Source organism: Triturus cristatus, chromosome 4_2 (assembly GCF_964204655.1).
Source record: "Triturus cristatus chromosome 4_2, aTriCri1.1, whole genome shotgun sequence".
Lineage (NCBI taxonomy): Eukaryota > Metazoa > Chordata > Amphibia > Caudata > Salamandridae > Triturus > Triturus cristatus.
Genome location: NC_140586.1, coordinates 282116758 through 282134675, shown reverse-complemented (window position 1 = coordinate 282134675; position 17918 = coordinate 282116758). Strand labels below are relative to the sequence as shown.

General features: G+C 52.9%; 1 protein-coding gene across 1 annotated transcript in view; it reads left to right on the top strand.

Moving 5' to 3' along the window:
- The first annotated feature begins 9851 nt into the window (after window positions 1–9851).
- Window positions 9852–17918, top strand: part of LOC146833636 (uncharacterized) — a 206850-nt gene continuing 198783 nt past the window's right edge. The window contains exon 1 of the mRNA XM_085599909.1: window positions 9852–10054. Coding sequence (XP_085456035.1) covers window positions 9852–10054 — 203 coding nt within the window. The remainder of the gene's footprint in view (window positions 10055–17918) is intronic.

Sequence of the window (17918 nt, the reverse complement as noted above, 5' to 3'; positions counted from 1 at the left end):
TGATACCCGATTGGATTCGGGGCTAGTCCACGCTATTTTAACCCTGCTATAAAGTGAATATTGTTTTGGATAGAGCCCGGATGCTGTGGCGGGCCGCCGGCGCCCTGGGACACGGCAGGTGCGCGACATAAGTTCTCGCCACCGAGCACGCTTCGCTCCCTAGAATCCTGTACGGCAGGGCGGGCATAGCCTGAGCAGGTAGGACACATTGCGAGGGGGGGGGGGGGCTGCGGGGACGGGTCTCGGTAATACGATCTGGCCTGCCCCCCCCACCCCACCTCGGCCGCCCGGTCCCGCGGCCTCGGCCTCCCCGCACGGCAGCGCCCAGACTGATGGGGGGGGCGGGATGCGCGCGAGGTAATGGATTGCTTCATCGCGCTGGCGTGGATGTGGTGCACGGGGGTTTCGCTCCCCTCTGAGTGCAGCATGGGGGCCCGTCACTGCAGTGGGGGATTCGGCTATGCCAGATTGGTCTAAAGAAGGTCCCAGTAACATGCACAGAACATGCAGCACTGATGCACAAGTGAAATGTCTCATGTAAGTTGCAGTGTACGTTCCCAGCGCCTACAGCTGTGACGGGAAGAGCATAGCTTCCGGTATACAAGTCTTTCCGGATGTTTGCAGCGTAAAACAAAGGTGCACCGCACGTCATTAGAAATGTTTTAGACATGTAGAAAGGTCTACTCAAACATTTGGTAAGTTACCCCTATATGTGACTTATGGCCCTGATGGCAGAATGCCTAGTGGCTTGAAAGTGCCATTATCACTGTGCAGGCCTCTGTGGTTCTTCCCTATTCTATAGGTTGTGCTAGGAAACTCTTCACAGATCATCTAAACACTATTTTAAATATTTATAAACATTGATAAAATTACACAAATCTGAAAGCTTGAGAAGCGCTCAAGACTTCGGCTGGGAATTTCCCTCCAGCCAGTACAAACTCAGCAGGCACGCTTCCTAGATTTGTCTCACTCTGGGATTGTTTTGTAATGAAGACATTGTTGCAATGGGCCCCTGCAGAGAAGGAATCCAGATTTGTGGAGCCCAACGGCCGCAGGGCAAGCCGGCGCATTGGGTGCTTGCGAAGGGGGCTGAGATTTAACTACGTCACCTTTTTTCCGCGTTGGAGGCCTATCCTAGTAGCTGCTATGATGCTGTGTGTACGCCAGATGCTTGCCATTGTACTAATCTCCGTTCCTTTGTTCAAATTACAGATCGGTGAGGGAGCGCCCGCGAGTATAGGGCTAGGACCGGAGGCGAAGGCGCTAAGGGACGCACATAGCTGTACTGTCGGAGCATCGCCATGGAGAACATCGGGACACCGGGTCCACTGTTCTCACAAGAAACGTCGGTCGAGGAGACGCAGTCGAGCGCATCACAGGAAGGGGTTTGGGCGGACTTTATGGCGTTCGCCCGAGAGAAGGGCACGGCGTGGGCCCAAGGTTTTCTGGAGGGCCGCAGGGTGGAGGATTCGGGCGTTGTCGTCACTCCCCCCCCCTCCGAGGGCGCCCCAAGCCTATCCGGGTCTGAGCCCTGGAGGTCCACCCTGGTGCGCAAGCCCACATCAAAAGACATGCCGGAGGCCCAGCCGGCCAGGAAACGGCAGGCGACCGCACCACGCTCCGGCCTCCCGGTGGTCGCAACAACACCGCTACACGATTCTGCCACAGGACTAACTGACTTGGCCCAGATGGGTAAAGCCATGGACCAGATGCTTGGCACCATGTCTGTTTTTCAGAGCCGCCTCGATGCGCTGGCCGCACCGCCAGCTCCGGCCCTCCCACCGGCTCAGGCGCCCGTCCTACAAGTTTGGGCTGGGCAGAACACAAACACTGAACGACGCAATGGTGAGCAGGGGGGAGCGTTGGGGTTGTCAACACCAGGGGAGGCCGCCCCTTCCACAAGCCTGGCGGCAGGCACCCCCCCGGTCTGCGCGGCGGCACCCCCCCCGCCCGCACAGGCGGTGACCATACCACCCACCCCCGCTGCCACGGAGCCTGCGCCCGTTGCATCAACAGTTGTGGCGGCGTCCGGCGGGGAGGGTGTAACCCAGGTCCTGAAGCCCCTCGTTACCCAAGCACCGCTGGCATCGGGCCGTTGCTCCCTGGCGTGGTTGGTGCCGCAGGCTGCAAAAGAAGGGATCTGGAGGAGGGAATATATAGACATCCTGACATTACTTATGCATGGGTCAGCTGGGGTGGACACGAGGAAGATGGGCCGCAAGGAGGAGGAGAGGGTCAGGTACCAGCGGTGGCCGGACAAGACCATCGAAAACTGGACATCTGCATTCAATATATTGGCAGCGGTTATAGTGCAGAAATTCCCCGATCAGAGTGAGGCCCTAATGCAGTACGCCAGCACCATACAAGAGGAGGCGAGGCTCTCGGTGGGGTTAGGGTGGTTCTACTATGACCAGGATTTCAGGAAAAGAATGGCCATATGCCCAGACCTGGGGTGGGACCAGAAAGAAATTCAGCTTTGGGTAGAACACATGTGCCGCCCCACCAGGGAGAAGAAGGACCAGGGATATAAAGGGCAGGGTGAGGCAGCGGACAAAAGGAAAGACTACTTCCCCAAGCGCTCCTTTAGGCAGCCTTTTCGGGGTGGCAGGGGGCGGGGCCAGCGGCAGGGCAAGAGATTCAATTCTGGGACGTGCCGCCTTTACAATGGGGGCAATTGCACCTGGGGCAGGTCATGTAAGTTCACACACAACTGCAGCAAGTGCGGCGCGCAGCACCCCGCTTCTTCCTGCTCATCCAGCCAGAGTGCCCCGCAGCCCACAGCAGCGATCAGGACTGACGCCCGTATCTGAGATCACACCCGGGCCCCCTCCCCCCCTGTCAGCACCCCTCCCTCCCACACCAGTCATGCACACCGCTTTCCAATGTCCACCACAGAGCACCATGGCCCCTGTCAAAGGTCCTTCACCCATCATCCTGGGGAATATCCTTCCACTCATTGGGAGGTATCCACTGCTCAGGGACAGACCGCTCCTGGCGGGGGGGTTTATCGATGGGTTCAGGATTCCCTACAATGGGCCGATGGAGTCTAGAGATGCTAGGAACCTTAAATCAGCTAGGGATTTGCCCGGAGTGGTGGACCAAAAGGTGGGGAAAGAGTTGTTAGCGGGTAGGATAGCGGGTCCTTTTAGCGGCCCACCCCTGGACAACTTTTTAGTGTCTCCCCTGGGGGTGGTGCCGAAAAAACAGCCGGGCACCTACCGTTTGATCCACCACTTGTCCTACCCTGAAGGTAATTCGGTGAACCACTGGCTGGACGAGGGTCTTTGTTCTGTAGTGTACTGCTCCCTGGACATGGCCATTGACAAGGTCAGGAGAGTGGGGCAGGGGGCGTGGCTTGCGAAGGCGGACATTGAATCCGCATTCCGCCTGCTGCCGGTTCATCCAGCTAGTCAACATCTGCTAGGCTTCAAGTGGGCAGGGCAGTTCTTTTATGATCGCTGCATGCCGATGGGCTGTGCCGTGTCCTGCGCCTACTTCGAAGCCTTCAGTTCGTTCCTTCAGTGGGCCTTGGGGGAACTACACGGGATCACGCAGGTGACCCACTATCTGGATGACTTCCTATTTTTTGGTGCGAGTGGGTCGGATGAGTGTGCAGTGGGTCTGAGTCGGTTTGAAGAGCTGGCAGAGTTCCTGGGTGTTCCCCTTGCCCCAGGTAAGACCGAGGGCCCTGCGCAGGTACTGACCTTCCTCGGAGTGGAGCTGGACACGGTAAAGGGCGAATCGAGGCTCCCCGCCGAGAAGGTACTGGGCTTGTTACAGGACATCCAGGCGCTGCTGGGCAAGGACAAAGCGACCCTCGGGGCTGTCCAGAGCTTGATTGGCAAGTTGAATTTTGCAGCGAGAGTGATTCCAGCCGGCAGAGTGTTTTCAAGGAGACTGGCAGGGGCCACGGCAAAGGTGACCCTGAAGCACCACTTTGTAAGATTGACCGCAGGTTTGAAGGCTGATCTCGCCATGTGGGCGGAATTTCTTAGGGACTTTAACGGGACGGTGATCTGGAGGGCCCCTTGGATAGCCAGTCAGGAGCTCTGCTTGTTTTCGGATGCGTCTGGAAGGGAAGGCTTTGGTGTGATTCTGGGGGATGAATGGTGCGCGATGCGATGGCCCAATGCTTGGCGGAAGAAGAAGGTGACGCAGAATGTGGCAGTGTTGGAGCTTTTCCCAATTGTGGTAGCACTGCACCTCTGGCGGGCGGCTCTGAGCAATAGGAAGGTTGTCTTCTGGTCGGACAACATGGCGGTTGTCCACGCCATCAACGGCCTGACTGCCTCCTGCCCGCTGGTCCTGAGCCTACTGAGGGAATTAGTCAGGGAGGGCCTGCGCAGCAATGTCGAGTGTAGGGCACGGCACATCGCGGGGGTGCGGAATGTGGCAGCTGATGCTCTTTCTCGCTTTCAGTGGCTCCGGTTCCGGGAGGCCTGGCCGCGGGCGAGGGCAGAGATGACACCATTCCCGGCCCACCTCTGGCGCTTGCTTCAGTGGGAGAAAGACTGAGGAAGATGGGGGAGAGGTCCCTGGCGCCGGCGACACGGCGGAAATACGACTCGCAGCTAGCGACTTTCAGAGCTGTGAGAGAGGCGCTAGGTGCCTCAGCCTTAGGGGCGGAAGATCAAGTGGAGGCCTTTGTGGTATGGGCCAAGGAGACCGGCAGATCGCACTCTTGGGTCAGCGGTCACTTGGCAGCGGTGCGCCACGATGCTAAGCTTGATGGGAGGGGCGACCCCGCGGGATCACCCAAGATCAGGGCAGCCCTGAAGGGCTGGGCCAGGGAGGAGGTCAGACAACCGGACACTAGGGCACCCATTGAATACAGAGACCTCCAACTCCTCTTAGATGTGTTGCCCCTGGTGACTTTCTCACCGTTTGAGGCCAGCTTGTTTTCCACAGCCTTCTGCTTGGCATTCTTTGGCGCCTTCAGGGTCAGCGAGCTGGTGGCCAAATCTAAGGAAGACCGGTCTGATTGCGCACTGGGGATTGCGGATGTGACCCTCAACACAGCACTGGAGCTACGTATCCGCAGATCCAAAACAGACCAGTTGGGGAAGGGGAAGACAGTGGTGTTACAGACCCTAGGGGATAACAGGTACTGCCCGGTTCACTGGGTCAGGGAATACCTTGCTTTACGTCCAGAATCCCCTGGTCCCTTTCTGATTCACGCGGACGGGTCCCCCCTCACTAAATTTCAGTTTGAGCGTCTACTAGGAGCTTCACTGGCAAGAGCCGGTCTAGCGGGGTGCGGGCGCAGGTTTTCCTCGCACTCCTTTAGGATTGGTGCTGCTACTTCCGCGGCCAAGGCCGGATTGGGCCCTGAGGGAGTAAAAGGGGTAGGCCGCTGGGAATCGGACTGTTTCAAGAAGTATGTCCGTCCGTAATGCTGTGGCACAACCCGGAGCGTTGTTCCCGCTCCAAGTTTTGTTTTGTCCATTGTCATGAACGCATCGTTTTGTGTGTGCAATAAAGATACGCTTACCTAAAAGCCGTTTCATCGCTTTATTGGCAGGTTCCCGGGTATGGTTGGTAGGCCATTCCTACATCTCGAGGATGGAACGCTGGGCAGCCCACAGGAACTGGTCGCAGAACTTTGCCACTACACAGCTTGTGTGGTTGGGTTCCCCGGGCATGAAATGGAGTGAAGCCCGCGGCATGATTGAGCAGCGCTTGGCAGTTGCAGGGGTCCAGCCCACTGTTATCATCTTGCACTTGGGGGGTAATGACCTGGTTGCCAGGGGGAGGAGGGCTCTACTACTGTCTATGCAATCTGACTTACAGGCCATCAGCCAAGCCGTGGGGTCATGCGAGGTTTGGTGGTCTGAAATCGTCCCCCGCAGGGCTTGGAGAGGGGCTAGGTCCCCGGCGGCGGTAGAGCGGTCCCGTAGGAGGCTTAATAGGTCCATGCAGAAATTCTTGGAGCGCAGGGGCATGGGCTTCATCAGACATGCTTTGATCCAAGAGAAGGTTCAAGGGTATTATGAGGCAGACGGGGTGCACCTGTCCAGGGTAGGCATGGACATGTTCCTGCTGGATGTGCAAGAGGCATTGGCTGGCAAGGGACATCAGTAGCACTTGTTAGGAGAGGGGGGCTCTGGCAGCGTCGGTAGCCTCCCCAGAGCTGTGGCGGAGTTACAGGGCGATCTGGATGCAGACTGGTACAGTAAGGGTACCTCTGCGACAGGCGGTACAGTAAGGGTACCCCTGTCCGGCACAGTAAGGGTGCCCGAGCCAAGGTCCAGGAGCCGAAGGGGGTTCTGGGAAGACCGCGACGGCGCCCCGTTAGTCCTTCGGGCGGTTGGGGGGCCTGACCAACCGGGGGTGGCCACAACACGCTCCGCCCCTGTCGGAAGGGGCGGGAGTAGGAGGCAGATCACGTGACCCAGTGGATGATCTGCAGATATTTATGTGCCACACTGCCGGGCATCGACCCACCGTGTGTGCTGGCTCACCAGGCGGGCGGGCAGCAAGGGGCTGCCTGCCCTGGATCGCCCGTAAGATAACCCAATTTTATTATCATACTGTGTTGTATGAAATAAACCTGCAGCAGTTCTTCCCCCACAAATAAAGTGTCAGTGTAATCTTTGGGTGATGTCTGTGTATGCGTGTTGACTGAAGCGGATGACGGTGTGGTCACTATGCCGCTGCCCGCGTCCCACGCAGTGGGACATCAGCAGGGCAGCATTCTAGTGGCCGCCCGTCGGAGCCTTCCCCCCTTGCTGCCTCGCGCACGAGGCCTACGCCCACTTGGGAAAAACCCCTATCGCGTGGAGCTGGGGGCGGGCTGGGGGGGCGGGGGGCGCGGCTTACTCCCTACTTAGTGGGCTCTCTCGCCCAGTTCCTCCTCTGTCTCCTGCGCGCCGCACCCAGCCTGGACACGCGTTCTCCCACCCTTTCCTCTTACCCCGCGTGTCAGGCTCAGCGCGTTATTGGAATGTTTAATTTTTCTTTTTTGCGTTGCAGGCGGAGTTACAGGGCGATCTGGATGCAGACTGGTACAGTAAGGGTACCTCTGCGACAGGCGGTACAGTAAGGGTACCCCTGTCCGGCACAGTAAGGGTGCCCGAGCCAAGGTCCAGGAGCCGAAGGGGGTTCTGGGAAGACCGCGACGGCGCCCCGTTAGTCCTTCGGGCGGTTGGGGGGCCTGACCAACCGGGGGTGGCCACAACACGCTCCGCCCCTGTCGGAAGGGGCGGGAGTAGGAGGCAGATCACGTGACCCAGTGGATGATCTGCAGATATTTATGTGCCACACTGCCGGGCATCGACCCACCGTGTGTGCTGGCTCACCAGGCGGGCGGGCAGCAAGGGGCTGCCTGCCCTGGATCGCCCGTAAGATAACCCAATTTTATTATCATACTGTGTTGTATGAAATAAACCTGCAGCAGTTCTTCACCCACAAATAAAGTGTCAGTGTAATCTTTGGGTGATGTCTGTGTATGCGTGTTGACTGAAGCGGATGACGGTGTGGTCACTAGGCGTAGTGGGGCTTATTTGGCAGCGTTAGTGAGGCAGAAACAAAAAGTGAGCTTCAGTGGCTAAATAAAGTCTGCCAACAAGCTAGTCTTGCCAATAATGGAAAGTTGGGACTCAGCAACACTATTACTGGTTAAAGGGACTGCAAGGAGGGGCGCACAATAAAAACAAAGTACGACAGTGGACGGAAGGCCACAAGTTGAAAAACATGTAATCTGCCCCTTAGTAGCACATAAACTGTTATATACCAACCACTTAGGTATTATGGAGTAGAGAAGAGGGCAATTATTAGACATTTACCAAAAAAGAATCGTTTAAGGGATGGTGCTGGCTCTTAACAGAGACCGTTAGCATTCCGCAACTTTGCAACGCATAGGATTTCATTACAGCTCTGAATTATTGTCAGTGTTTGAAAACATTTGTGCTTAATCCCTGTTTTATGATGTTTTTTTCTGTTTTCTCTTCTTTGTTTTCCATCTTTAGAAGGCTGATGATACTTTGAAGCTGCCATGTGACACATTGACACTCCACATAAGCCCCCATCACCCACGTTGGCATGTTGAAATAACTTCCAGAGAGCTGCAAATGACCGTCTCTTAATATCATCCAAACATTCCTCCTCAAACAAGAAGACATCAGAATGTTTTATTGACTTTTTGTGGCTGCTTAGGGAGGCTGTGAAATATTCCGCTGAGTGAATAGCGCCTACCAAATGTTGATCTCTGTAAGGACATAGTTTAATTGTTCACATGTCTTCTGATTCACTTTAGTTAATGTTGCACAAACAGACATGGAGACGTTCAGCAGACTATTACAACATTGTTAAACTACATGCTTGGGCGCTGAGCACTTAAATCTTTGTAAATCCTGTGAAAAGCAGAATTGTTTTTACTGGGAAGAGCTTCGGTTTCTAAACCGTGGGAGTTAGAAATAGGGCAGGTTATTTGCAGGACAGCTAGGGGTATGACAGCGGACAGAAGGCAACGAGATAAAAAATAAAAAAAAAAATTGAAATGAAAAGCAGCGGTCGGATAGTGTAAATTGAAACAAACTGCACCTGGTTAAATGATAAACTGTGAGGGGCGGAGGTTGAAAGCACCCTGAGCAATAACAACTGCACTCGCCCAATGTGGGGAAACCGAGGACACATCAGCCCAAGTGCCAGGTTGTTGTTGCCGCCCGTAGGGTGCAGGAATAAATAAAATGAAAGAAAAGGGAAACAAAGGGGCACCGGAGAAACGGACCAGATATGAAATAGAAAGCTCAACACTCACTTGCATGTGACGGCTGTTCCATAGGAGTCTGGATCTCGTAGTGAGAGGCGGAGGCCTCTTCACCCGGCTCACTGATGATGCACACCAACAGAGGCGTGGGCAGTGGTAAAGATAGAATACGTACACTCTGTCTTTTGTGTATTTGTTCTTTTTATTGTTCTGCTGTGTTTAATCGGGGAGCTGGAAATTAAAGGAACACCTCATCTATCCCAGCAGGCAGCTCACAAAGTTAAACAAGCATTTACAATGCAATAGGTCTCGCATTCACGCGAGTTTAAGCTATTGGCATTGTAAATGACAATGCCTATTATTTTTGTTTTGTTTTTTAAAACATAAATAAAAGGCATTGTCATTTACAATGCCAATAGCTTAAACCCATGTAAATGCGAGACCTATTGCATTGCAAATGCTTGTTTGAGTTTCAAACTGAGCACGGAAACGCTTCAAGGACTTTTTATTGAGGATTAAGGATATATGATGGGTCATAGCAGCCACTCCTTCCCAACCCAGTCCTGATACTTCTGAAGACCAGGTAAGGCAGGCTTACTAAAGTTCACATGGGGTTTGAGAAAGGTTCCCAAAGAGGCCGTGTGCACGCCTTACCTGTACATCACACACCTGAACAGGTGGCCAAGAGGTGAGCTCAGACTCAATTGTCACTCAATATAGCAGCACTATTAAGAGGTTTTGGTATACTCCTTTTAAAAGTCAGTACCAAAGAGAAGTTCTTGCCTTGATAAGTATAAAAAGCATTGGGAGTGTAATGCAATTTACAGCACAACCGCCCTTCTGGGAAATGCAAGCATGTACTAATAATATTACAACAGCTCCAGTGAGAAGTGCTGATTCTCTCATGCAGTACAGCTGATCTCCTGACAAGTGCTGACACCGTCTCAATGCATGCACTGCAGACTTTCCAAGAAGTGCACTCTTTATCGGTGCACTTTAGTTAGAACAACACACATTCCCTGGCCTTCGAACTGTCTGTCCCTTTCACTTGTTAATTCCGAGAATTCGCGTGCATCTGTCCCATAGCATGGCTGTGATGCATCTCTCGGCTTGGCTGTATAATAACATGCGGTGATTGGCTGCAATGCAGCCCGCCCAGGCGAGCCCTACCCTCCCATTGGCTCAGGCGTCTTGCACAGGGGTTTCCATTCACGAGGTCTGGGGGGCAAGAGAAACAAACAGACCAATCCTGGCCGGCTCAGCTCTCCCGGGCCAAGAAGTGGCTGAAGGAGCGAGGAAAAACAACAACGGCTGCGGAGAGCTCTTCCATCCTGCAAAGGGATCCAGGTGAGGTGGGTGCCAGAGCGGGAGCTTCTAGTGCGCTGCAGACGTTGGGGAGCAAGAGAGGACCCCGCATGGTTAATATTGCTTAGGTGGCCAGCCCCATCCGACCCGCGTCTGGTCCCACCTTCCTTAGCTGCACAGCAAGTTGGTGCGACTGTGCTGAGCTCACAGAGGCCCACGGCAGCGCAGGCTGCAGCCGTCGGGAGAGAGTTCGAGGGGCGTGCGCATGGCTCCAAAATCGGGAAAGGAGCACAGTGTATTGCAAATTACGCACAGCTGCGACGTTCCCAGGAGATGGTGCATTTGAAATTGGAGGCGTGGAGGGGGTGCCAAAAACCTCGGAGGTCATGCAAAATGTGGTATCTAAGAATCGGGGGTACTTTAGCATGACTGGAGCATGTAATTCGTAATGTAAAGAAAGCAGTCGAGAAACTTGAAAAGTAGCCGAGAATACATATAGGTTGGTGGTGCTTACAATCTTTAGAGGGACGCTTTACGAAGGAAATGGAAATGAGTAATCCATGTGTTGTGCACGTTGGGGCCAAGTGAACATCAGAGGGGGCCCAATGCAGTTTGAGGACGTAGTGGGGCTTGGCTCAGTGCAATTCTATAAAATAAGGGCACTCAGTAGACAAAATCAGAGGTGATGTTGCGTTTGGCGCACGCCAGGAGCATGAGGAACATGCATTAAATGTGCCCCAACCCACCTAACAAGCTGTCTCCGTGGAGCCGAGGGGGGGGATGGAAAGTGTATGAGGCTGCTGAGGACGGAATGGGGACAGGAGATGTGCACGCCACGTGCGCGTTCACAGGCTCCAATCGCCCTGCGCGTGCCCCAGTCTGTCTCCCTTGAGAGGCATCTCGGCGACAATAGGTCTCGAGAGCGAGACCTAAAAATGCACAAGCAAAGCCAGCGTATCTGGGTTTAATGTGCTAATGGAAGGAAACAGCTTTTATATGTTTTAGTGTCATTCTGCATCAACACATTTAAGGCAGGACGTGAGCACAGAAATGCACACCCACAGGGACCCATCGGCAAATGGGCACACGTACACACATGCCTTTTTCCATACCATGATCCCGACCCTCACGAGACCGGTCCAACAGAGGGGATCGAAAAATAATGCTTTGTTACAGTGCATTCTAACAACACAGTCATTGGCCTGAAGAAAAGAGAGGTCACAAGCTAGCAGAAAGAATAAAAGGCAATGCAGCAGAAGAAAAAGAGTTCCCCGAACAACAGATGAACACTGAAGGAGTAAAGAACTGGTACTTTACCGGTGCTCCTTAGCCTTCAAAGGAAGTGACGTATCGGCCATTGGAACCACTTAGGAAGCACCAAAGAAGAGTGTTACGAGGGTCAACCAATCGTAGGCCGCCGGCAGGAAAAATGTTGGATTATCGATTACAACAGGTCTTGCAATCAGCGCATGCGCGCTGTAGCTGGTTCTACAAAACCTCTGCAGACTCTACATTTTGAACCATCTGTTGAGCCAAATAAATGTTTACTTATTTCATGGAAGGACTACTGCCACTTACCTTTGTACATTCTATACTGTAGGTTTTAAATCTATTTTTGCAACAGATACCTTAGTCCGCTCAGCTAATTACAGACATAAGAATTTAAGCGAGCAGGCCAGTTCCAGTGTGTGCAAAGGAGGCCTCCCTCAGAGCAACTAATCACTGTTGCTTTACCGTAAGTTGCAGGGAGAGAAAGCTGACATTTGAGGTCTAAGGCTGCGACTGCAGGTACTAGCACCAGCACGCTTCCAGCGGACAGAAGAAGAAATGCCCTGGTTACTTACCGGTAATCTTCATTACTCCGAGTCCTTGTCTTCCTCGCCACAGTAATCACTAATGAGCCTTCGGCTCCCACAGAAACTCCAAGTATAAATTCTACATTCTAGTCTCTCTCTCCCTCCAATATGGCCCCCAACCACACAGCCAATCCCATAAAGGGACACATAATGCACCATAACGACCTGAGAAACCAAGCCGCAGACATGAAGCCAAAAAGAGGGCCTGGAGGGAAAGGGAAACTATACTGTGGCGAGGAAGACAAGGACTCGGAGTAATGAAGATTACCGGTAAGTAACCGGGGCATTACCTCCTCGCCCGTCTTCCTCGCCACAGTAATCACTAATGAGCCGATACCAAAGCATATCAGCTTCATGCAAGAACAGAGTCCACCAGCAAAAGTCAGCATCAAGCAAAACTTTATTACAAAAACAGGAAAGAGACATAGAGAACCTCCAACCTATGGGACCCCGGAACCCAGCACAGAAGAGGCAAAGGCAACCGAAGCACCACCACCAACCTGAAGACGGTAGTGTGACATGAAGGTATGAGGGGAAGACCAAGTGGCAGCACGGCAAATATCCTCCATGGACACCCCCTTGAAAGCGGCCCAGGAGACAGCAACCGAAGGAGTGGAATGTCCCTGAACAGGAAGGGAAGGAACCAAGGAAGAAGAACCGTAAGCCAATTGAATAACGTCCTTAATCCAATGACTGAGAGTGGAGAGGGAAGGACGCAAACCCCTACGGGACAAACCAAAATTGACAAACAAATTGTCCACTTTACAAAAAGAAGAGGTCCGATCCAGGTAAATCAACAATGCGCGCTGCACATCCAAAAGATGCAGCAACGACTCATCCTCAGAAGAGGGATCAGGACAAAGAACCGGAAGAATCAACTCAGCAGAACGGTGAAAAAACGAATTCACTTTAGGAACAAAAGTGGGGTGAGGACGCAATACAACACGATCCTCCAGTACACACAAAAAGGGAGCAGATCTCAGGAAGGCACCCAGCTCCCCAATCCTCCTGGCAGAAGCAACAGCCACCAGAAAGACTACCTTAAGAGTCAAGAATTTCAGGTCAACCGACTCCAAAGGCTCAAAAGGAACCGATTGCAGTGCATGCAGAACCAGGGGAAGATCCCAAGGAGGAGAAGACAGAACAGGACGGGGACGCTGAAAGGCCAGAGACTTCAACAGCCGCGACACCAACGGCGACACAGAAACCAAAGGAAGAGCATGAAACGCCCAAATGGCAGCCCACTGTGCACGAAGAGTAGAGATGGCCAACCCCAAATCAAAACCCTCATGCAGAAAATCAAGAACGCGGGCAGGATCCAAATTGGATAGAGAAAGATCGCGCCTAACGCACCAGGCAGCAAAGTTGTCCCAGTGTTTGGCATAGGAACGTAAAGTAGACGGACGCCGGGATCGCTGAATAACACCAGCACCAACCGCCGAACACCCACCCCGAATCAGGGAGTCCCTCTCAAGAGCCAGGCCCGCAGACCCAAGGACCGGAACACCGGAAGAGGAAGTGGAGGCCCCAGCAGAGGATAGGGAATGAATGGCAACAGCCACCCCGAGCCCACCGCCAACTCCAACAAGAGGGAAAACCATGGGCGGCGACGCCAACCCGGCACAATCAGAAGAACAAGGGCCCCCTCCCTCTTGATCTTCTGTAACACAATGGGGATCAGGGGAACAGGAGGGAACGCATACAACAGGCCCTTCGGCCACAGGAAGGACAGAGCATCGATCCTCCATGCCTCCGGACACGGCATAATTGTGCAAAAGCGACGGATCTTCGCATTGAATCAAGAAGCAAACAGGTCCACAATCGGAGACCCAAACCTCTGACGCAAAACCCTGAACATCCAGCGCGTCAGGGACAAGGAACCCATGGACGGAAAGACTCTGCTCAGGCAGTCCGCAACCACGTTCTCCAGACCAGGAAGGTAAACAGCCGACAGCGACTGCAGGTGCAACTCCCCCCAAGAACCAATCTGGTAACTGAGGGAACTGAGCGACGGAACCCGGCAGCCCCCCTGATGATTGAGGTACGCCATGACCACCTGATTGTCCGTCCGGACCTGAACATGATTACCCATGAGAAGGTCCGAAATGGCCAACAGACCCAACTGGACAGCTTTCAGCTCCCTGTAATTCGATGAACAACACCGCACAATCGGATCCCAAAGACCCTGAGCCGAAGAATCCCCTAGAGTAGCACCCCAGCCCAAAAGGCTGGCATCGGTAGTGAGGACCAGAGAATGAACCACCAGAAAAGAGCAACCCCTGGAGAGATGAACCACGTCCAACCACCACTCCAGGGCCACCCGAACCCCCACTGACACAGGAATCAGGAGATCGAGATCCTGAGAACAGGGGTCCCAATGCAGCAAAATGTGGGACACCACGGGATACATGTGAAGGCAAGCCCAAAGAACCACAGATAGGGAAGCGGACATGAGACCCTGAACCCTCAACCAAAGTCTCGCAGGCTGGGAAGGACGGGACAGCAGGGAGCGAACAGCACATAGAAGGGAATCCATCCGAGCAGGTGGCAGGAACACTGATCCCAACAGAGCCTGAAAACGAGCGCCTGTGAAAGTCAGATCCTGCGTAGGAACCAGGGAGGACTTTCCCACATTCACCAGGAAGCCGTGCTGTTCCAGAACCTGGCAAACCCTCCGGACATGGATCACCGCCTTAGAAAGAGAAGAAGCAGAAATCAATAAATCGTCCAGGTAGGGAAACACCTGAATGCCCTCCCCATGTAAATGACCAATGACAGGAGCCAGAACTTTCGTAAATACCCTGGGAGCAGAGCAGAGACCAAAAGGCCGACCCAGGACACAGAACCGCAGAAAACGCTGACTGGCGGGGTGAACAGGCACATGGAGATAGGCATCTTGGAGATCTATGGACGCTAGAAAGTCTCCCCGAGAAATCAGAGGTAGGATCAACTTCAGAGACACCATCTTAAAAGTCTGAGGAGGAATGAACCCATTCAGCCATTTCAGGTCCAGGACAAGCCGCAGATCCCCCGTGCGCTTGGATACCAGGAACAGGATGGAGTACACCCCCAGCCCCCGCTGGGTCTCCGGAACCGGAACCACAGCACCCTTGGCCAGAAGAGAGTCTATACCGGCCAAAAGCGCCTCCTTCTTGAGAGTCAACCTGGGGCAAGGAGTGGATCTGAAATAGTCTGGAAGATCCTGGCTGAACCCAGGCGAAAACCCTCGGAAACCACCCGAAGGACCCACAGATCTGACACAGTCAACCTCCAGGACGCCAGGAAGAGTCGCAGCCGACCCCCAACCGGACCCTTCCCCAGGGAAACAGAGTCATGACTTGGAGGGAGCAGAAGCGGAGGATTGAATATTGTAGAACCGGGACTTATCAGTGGAAGGGGCCCCCGGCCATGCCCCCTACCACGAAAGGGCTGGTGAACACGGCCCCTACGAGGAGGCCCAAATGCACGGGTAGCACCAAAAGAACGGAAACGACCAGTCCGATCCAGAGCCAGCAGTTTCCTATCCTCCGCAGTTTTCTTCACCATATCCTCCAAAGGAGGACCAAAAAGCTTGACACCAGTAAAAGGAATCTTCATAAGCAAAGACTTCTGGGCAGCATCAGCCTCCCAGGAGCGCAGCCACAACTGGCGCCTAGCCGCCACTGAAGAACCAGCTGCAGAAGCCGCCGCACCCAAGGCATCAAAAGAAATGTCCGAAAGCAGACGAACTTGTTGCTCCATCATAGCCAACGTAGAGGAGACATCCTCTCCCTGGTCCAACAGTTCACCCAAGGACTGAAAATCCTTCAGCAAGGACTGAATGGCATAAGAGGAATAAGTGGCAGCCCTGATGGAAAAATTGGCAGCAGAAAAAGTGCGTTTCACCGCCCCATCCACCTTCCGATCCACAGGATCTGCCGGGGAGGAATCCTCAGAGACCACAGACCCCTGAGAGGACATCACCGCCATCAACGAATCAACCTTTACAGAGGAAGGATACTTGGAGGAAAAATCCTGCAAAGGATAAAGTTTCGCCAAGTAGCGCGGGAAAGCCCCTTTATCAACATCCTTCCACTCAGTCTCCAACACCTTCACCACAGAAGAATGCAGCGGAAGGTTATCAGTATCCGAACGTTGATACTGCGCAAAAAAAACATCCTCCATCGGAGCAACCGAATCAGGAAACAGCAAGTTGGCGCGAATGTGCCCCAGTACGTCCTTAAGAGCAGTACCCTGCACAAAGCGACCTCGAACCTCCACATCCTCCTCAGCGTCAGAACCAACTTGGGAGGCAGGATCCGACCTGAGTTTCTTAGAAGGAGGTGCAGCCAACTTGCCACACAAGGCAGAAGACACAGCGGAATCAATCATCTGTTGGAGTACAGATAAAGAAGGCAAAACATCCTGAGACCCAGAGGCGACAACCCCAAGGTCAGGAGCAACAGAATCACCAGCAACTTCCATCACGCACCAAACGAAAAAGCAGCAAAGGAAGAATCACCCAACAGCAACAACAACAAGAAACAGCCCCTTAAATGGTCAACAGGTGCATTAATCATCAGGACACGCCCCCAGCATGCAAAGAAAAAGAGCCGGAAGCCCGCGCCCCGTAACACAACAATATCGCCACCGAAGACTGATCAGGACGTCAACCCAGCTCCCAGAGAACAGCCGATGAAATGCCATAATTCACAGGACCAAAGTAAGCAAATAGCATATGCAGGAAGCACGCAGAAAAGAGCACCGACCGCAGAAGTCCGTTGAGGCAGGACGCGTGGTCAGCAGAAATGCAAAACGCGCCTCGCAAGTCCGCTAAAGCAGGACATAGAGGCGCAGCCAAAGAAACGAGGCGGGACACCAAACGACCCGACCTCGGCCACGCCGGTGCCGCTGAAAGCTGAAACTGGAGAGGCACGTTGGAGAGGGGGACACAAAGCAGTGAATAACCAAACATAACATGCCCCCCCTCATCCAAACTATTACGGAGCCCCAGAGTCCGCTAAAGCAGGACCGCTGCCCCACACTCACCTGACTAGCAGAAACACAGCACTCGGAGTAGTGCAGAAACAAAAAAACAGGTCGTTATGGTGCATTATGTGTCCCTTTATGGGATTGGCTGTGTGGTTGGGGGCCATATTGGAGGGAGAGGGAGACTAGAATGTAGAATTTATACTTGGAGTTTCTGTGGGAGCCGAAGGCTCATTAGTGATTACTGTGGCGAGGAAGACGGACGAGGAGGTAATGCATCCAAGATTGTGCATGTCGGGTATTCCTACCAGACACAAAATGTTTGGTCCTGAGAGCAAGCCTGTGTTCCCTGCAAACAAGTAATGTTCAATGGCATATACGACAGTGTGAATAATGTGTTGCCCATCCTAACTGCCCATAAAGCCAACAGCTTTTAGGCAACAAATGTATTATAGAAAGGTGCTTTAAAAACGCACCATTTACTTTAAAGTTTGACTGCTGCCATTGAATCGCTCTTTCACGTTAATCACGTGCCCGAATTACTCCCGAGTTAAATACATTTTGGAATATTTAATGTTGAAGCAGTTATACCATGTTAGAGGGCTAACATGATGCAGCCTAACACTGCTCGCTCTTTACACGCATCCTTATACTCATATGTATTAATTGAATAGAACAGAGTGCACTCATATGAAGCACTTGGTGTCGGCGTGAAAGCCAAACATTAGTTCATTAAACAAAAAAAGGCTGCCAGTTTCAACAATACGTTTACTATTGACATCGTCGTAAAAATACTTTCTGTTGACTGCAAACTTAATAATACAATGTTATGTTGTAAGCCAAAACAAACAACTACACCTGGTAAATGTCCAATACAAACAATATAAAATCTACCACATCAGGCAATGATTTGAGACACTGAGAAACAAAGTGCTTTTAAGGTAGTTCACTAGGTGCTGTATTAACTGCCAAGGGAGAAACTCCTTTAGCTTCTGGTATGGCATCAAAACAAATGCCCACCCCAGAGAATACTTTTCAACGTAATCGATTTGGTATGCAGGCAGTTGAGAATCCAGTCTACC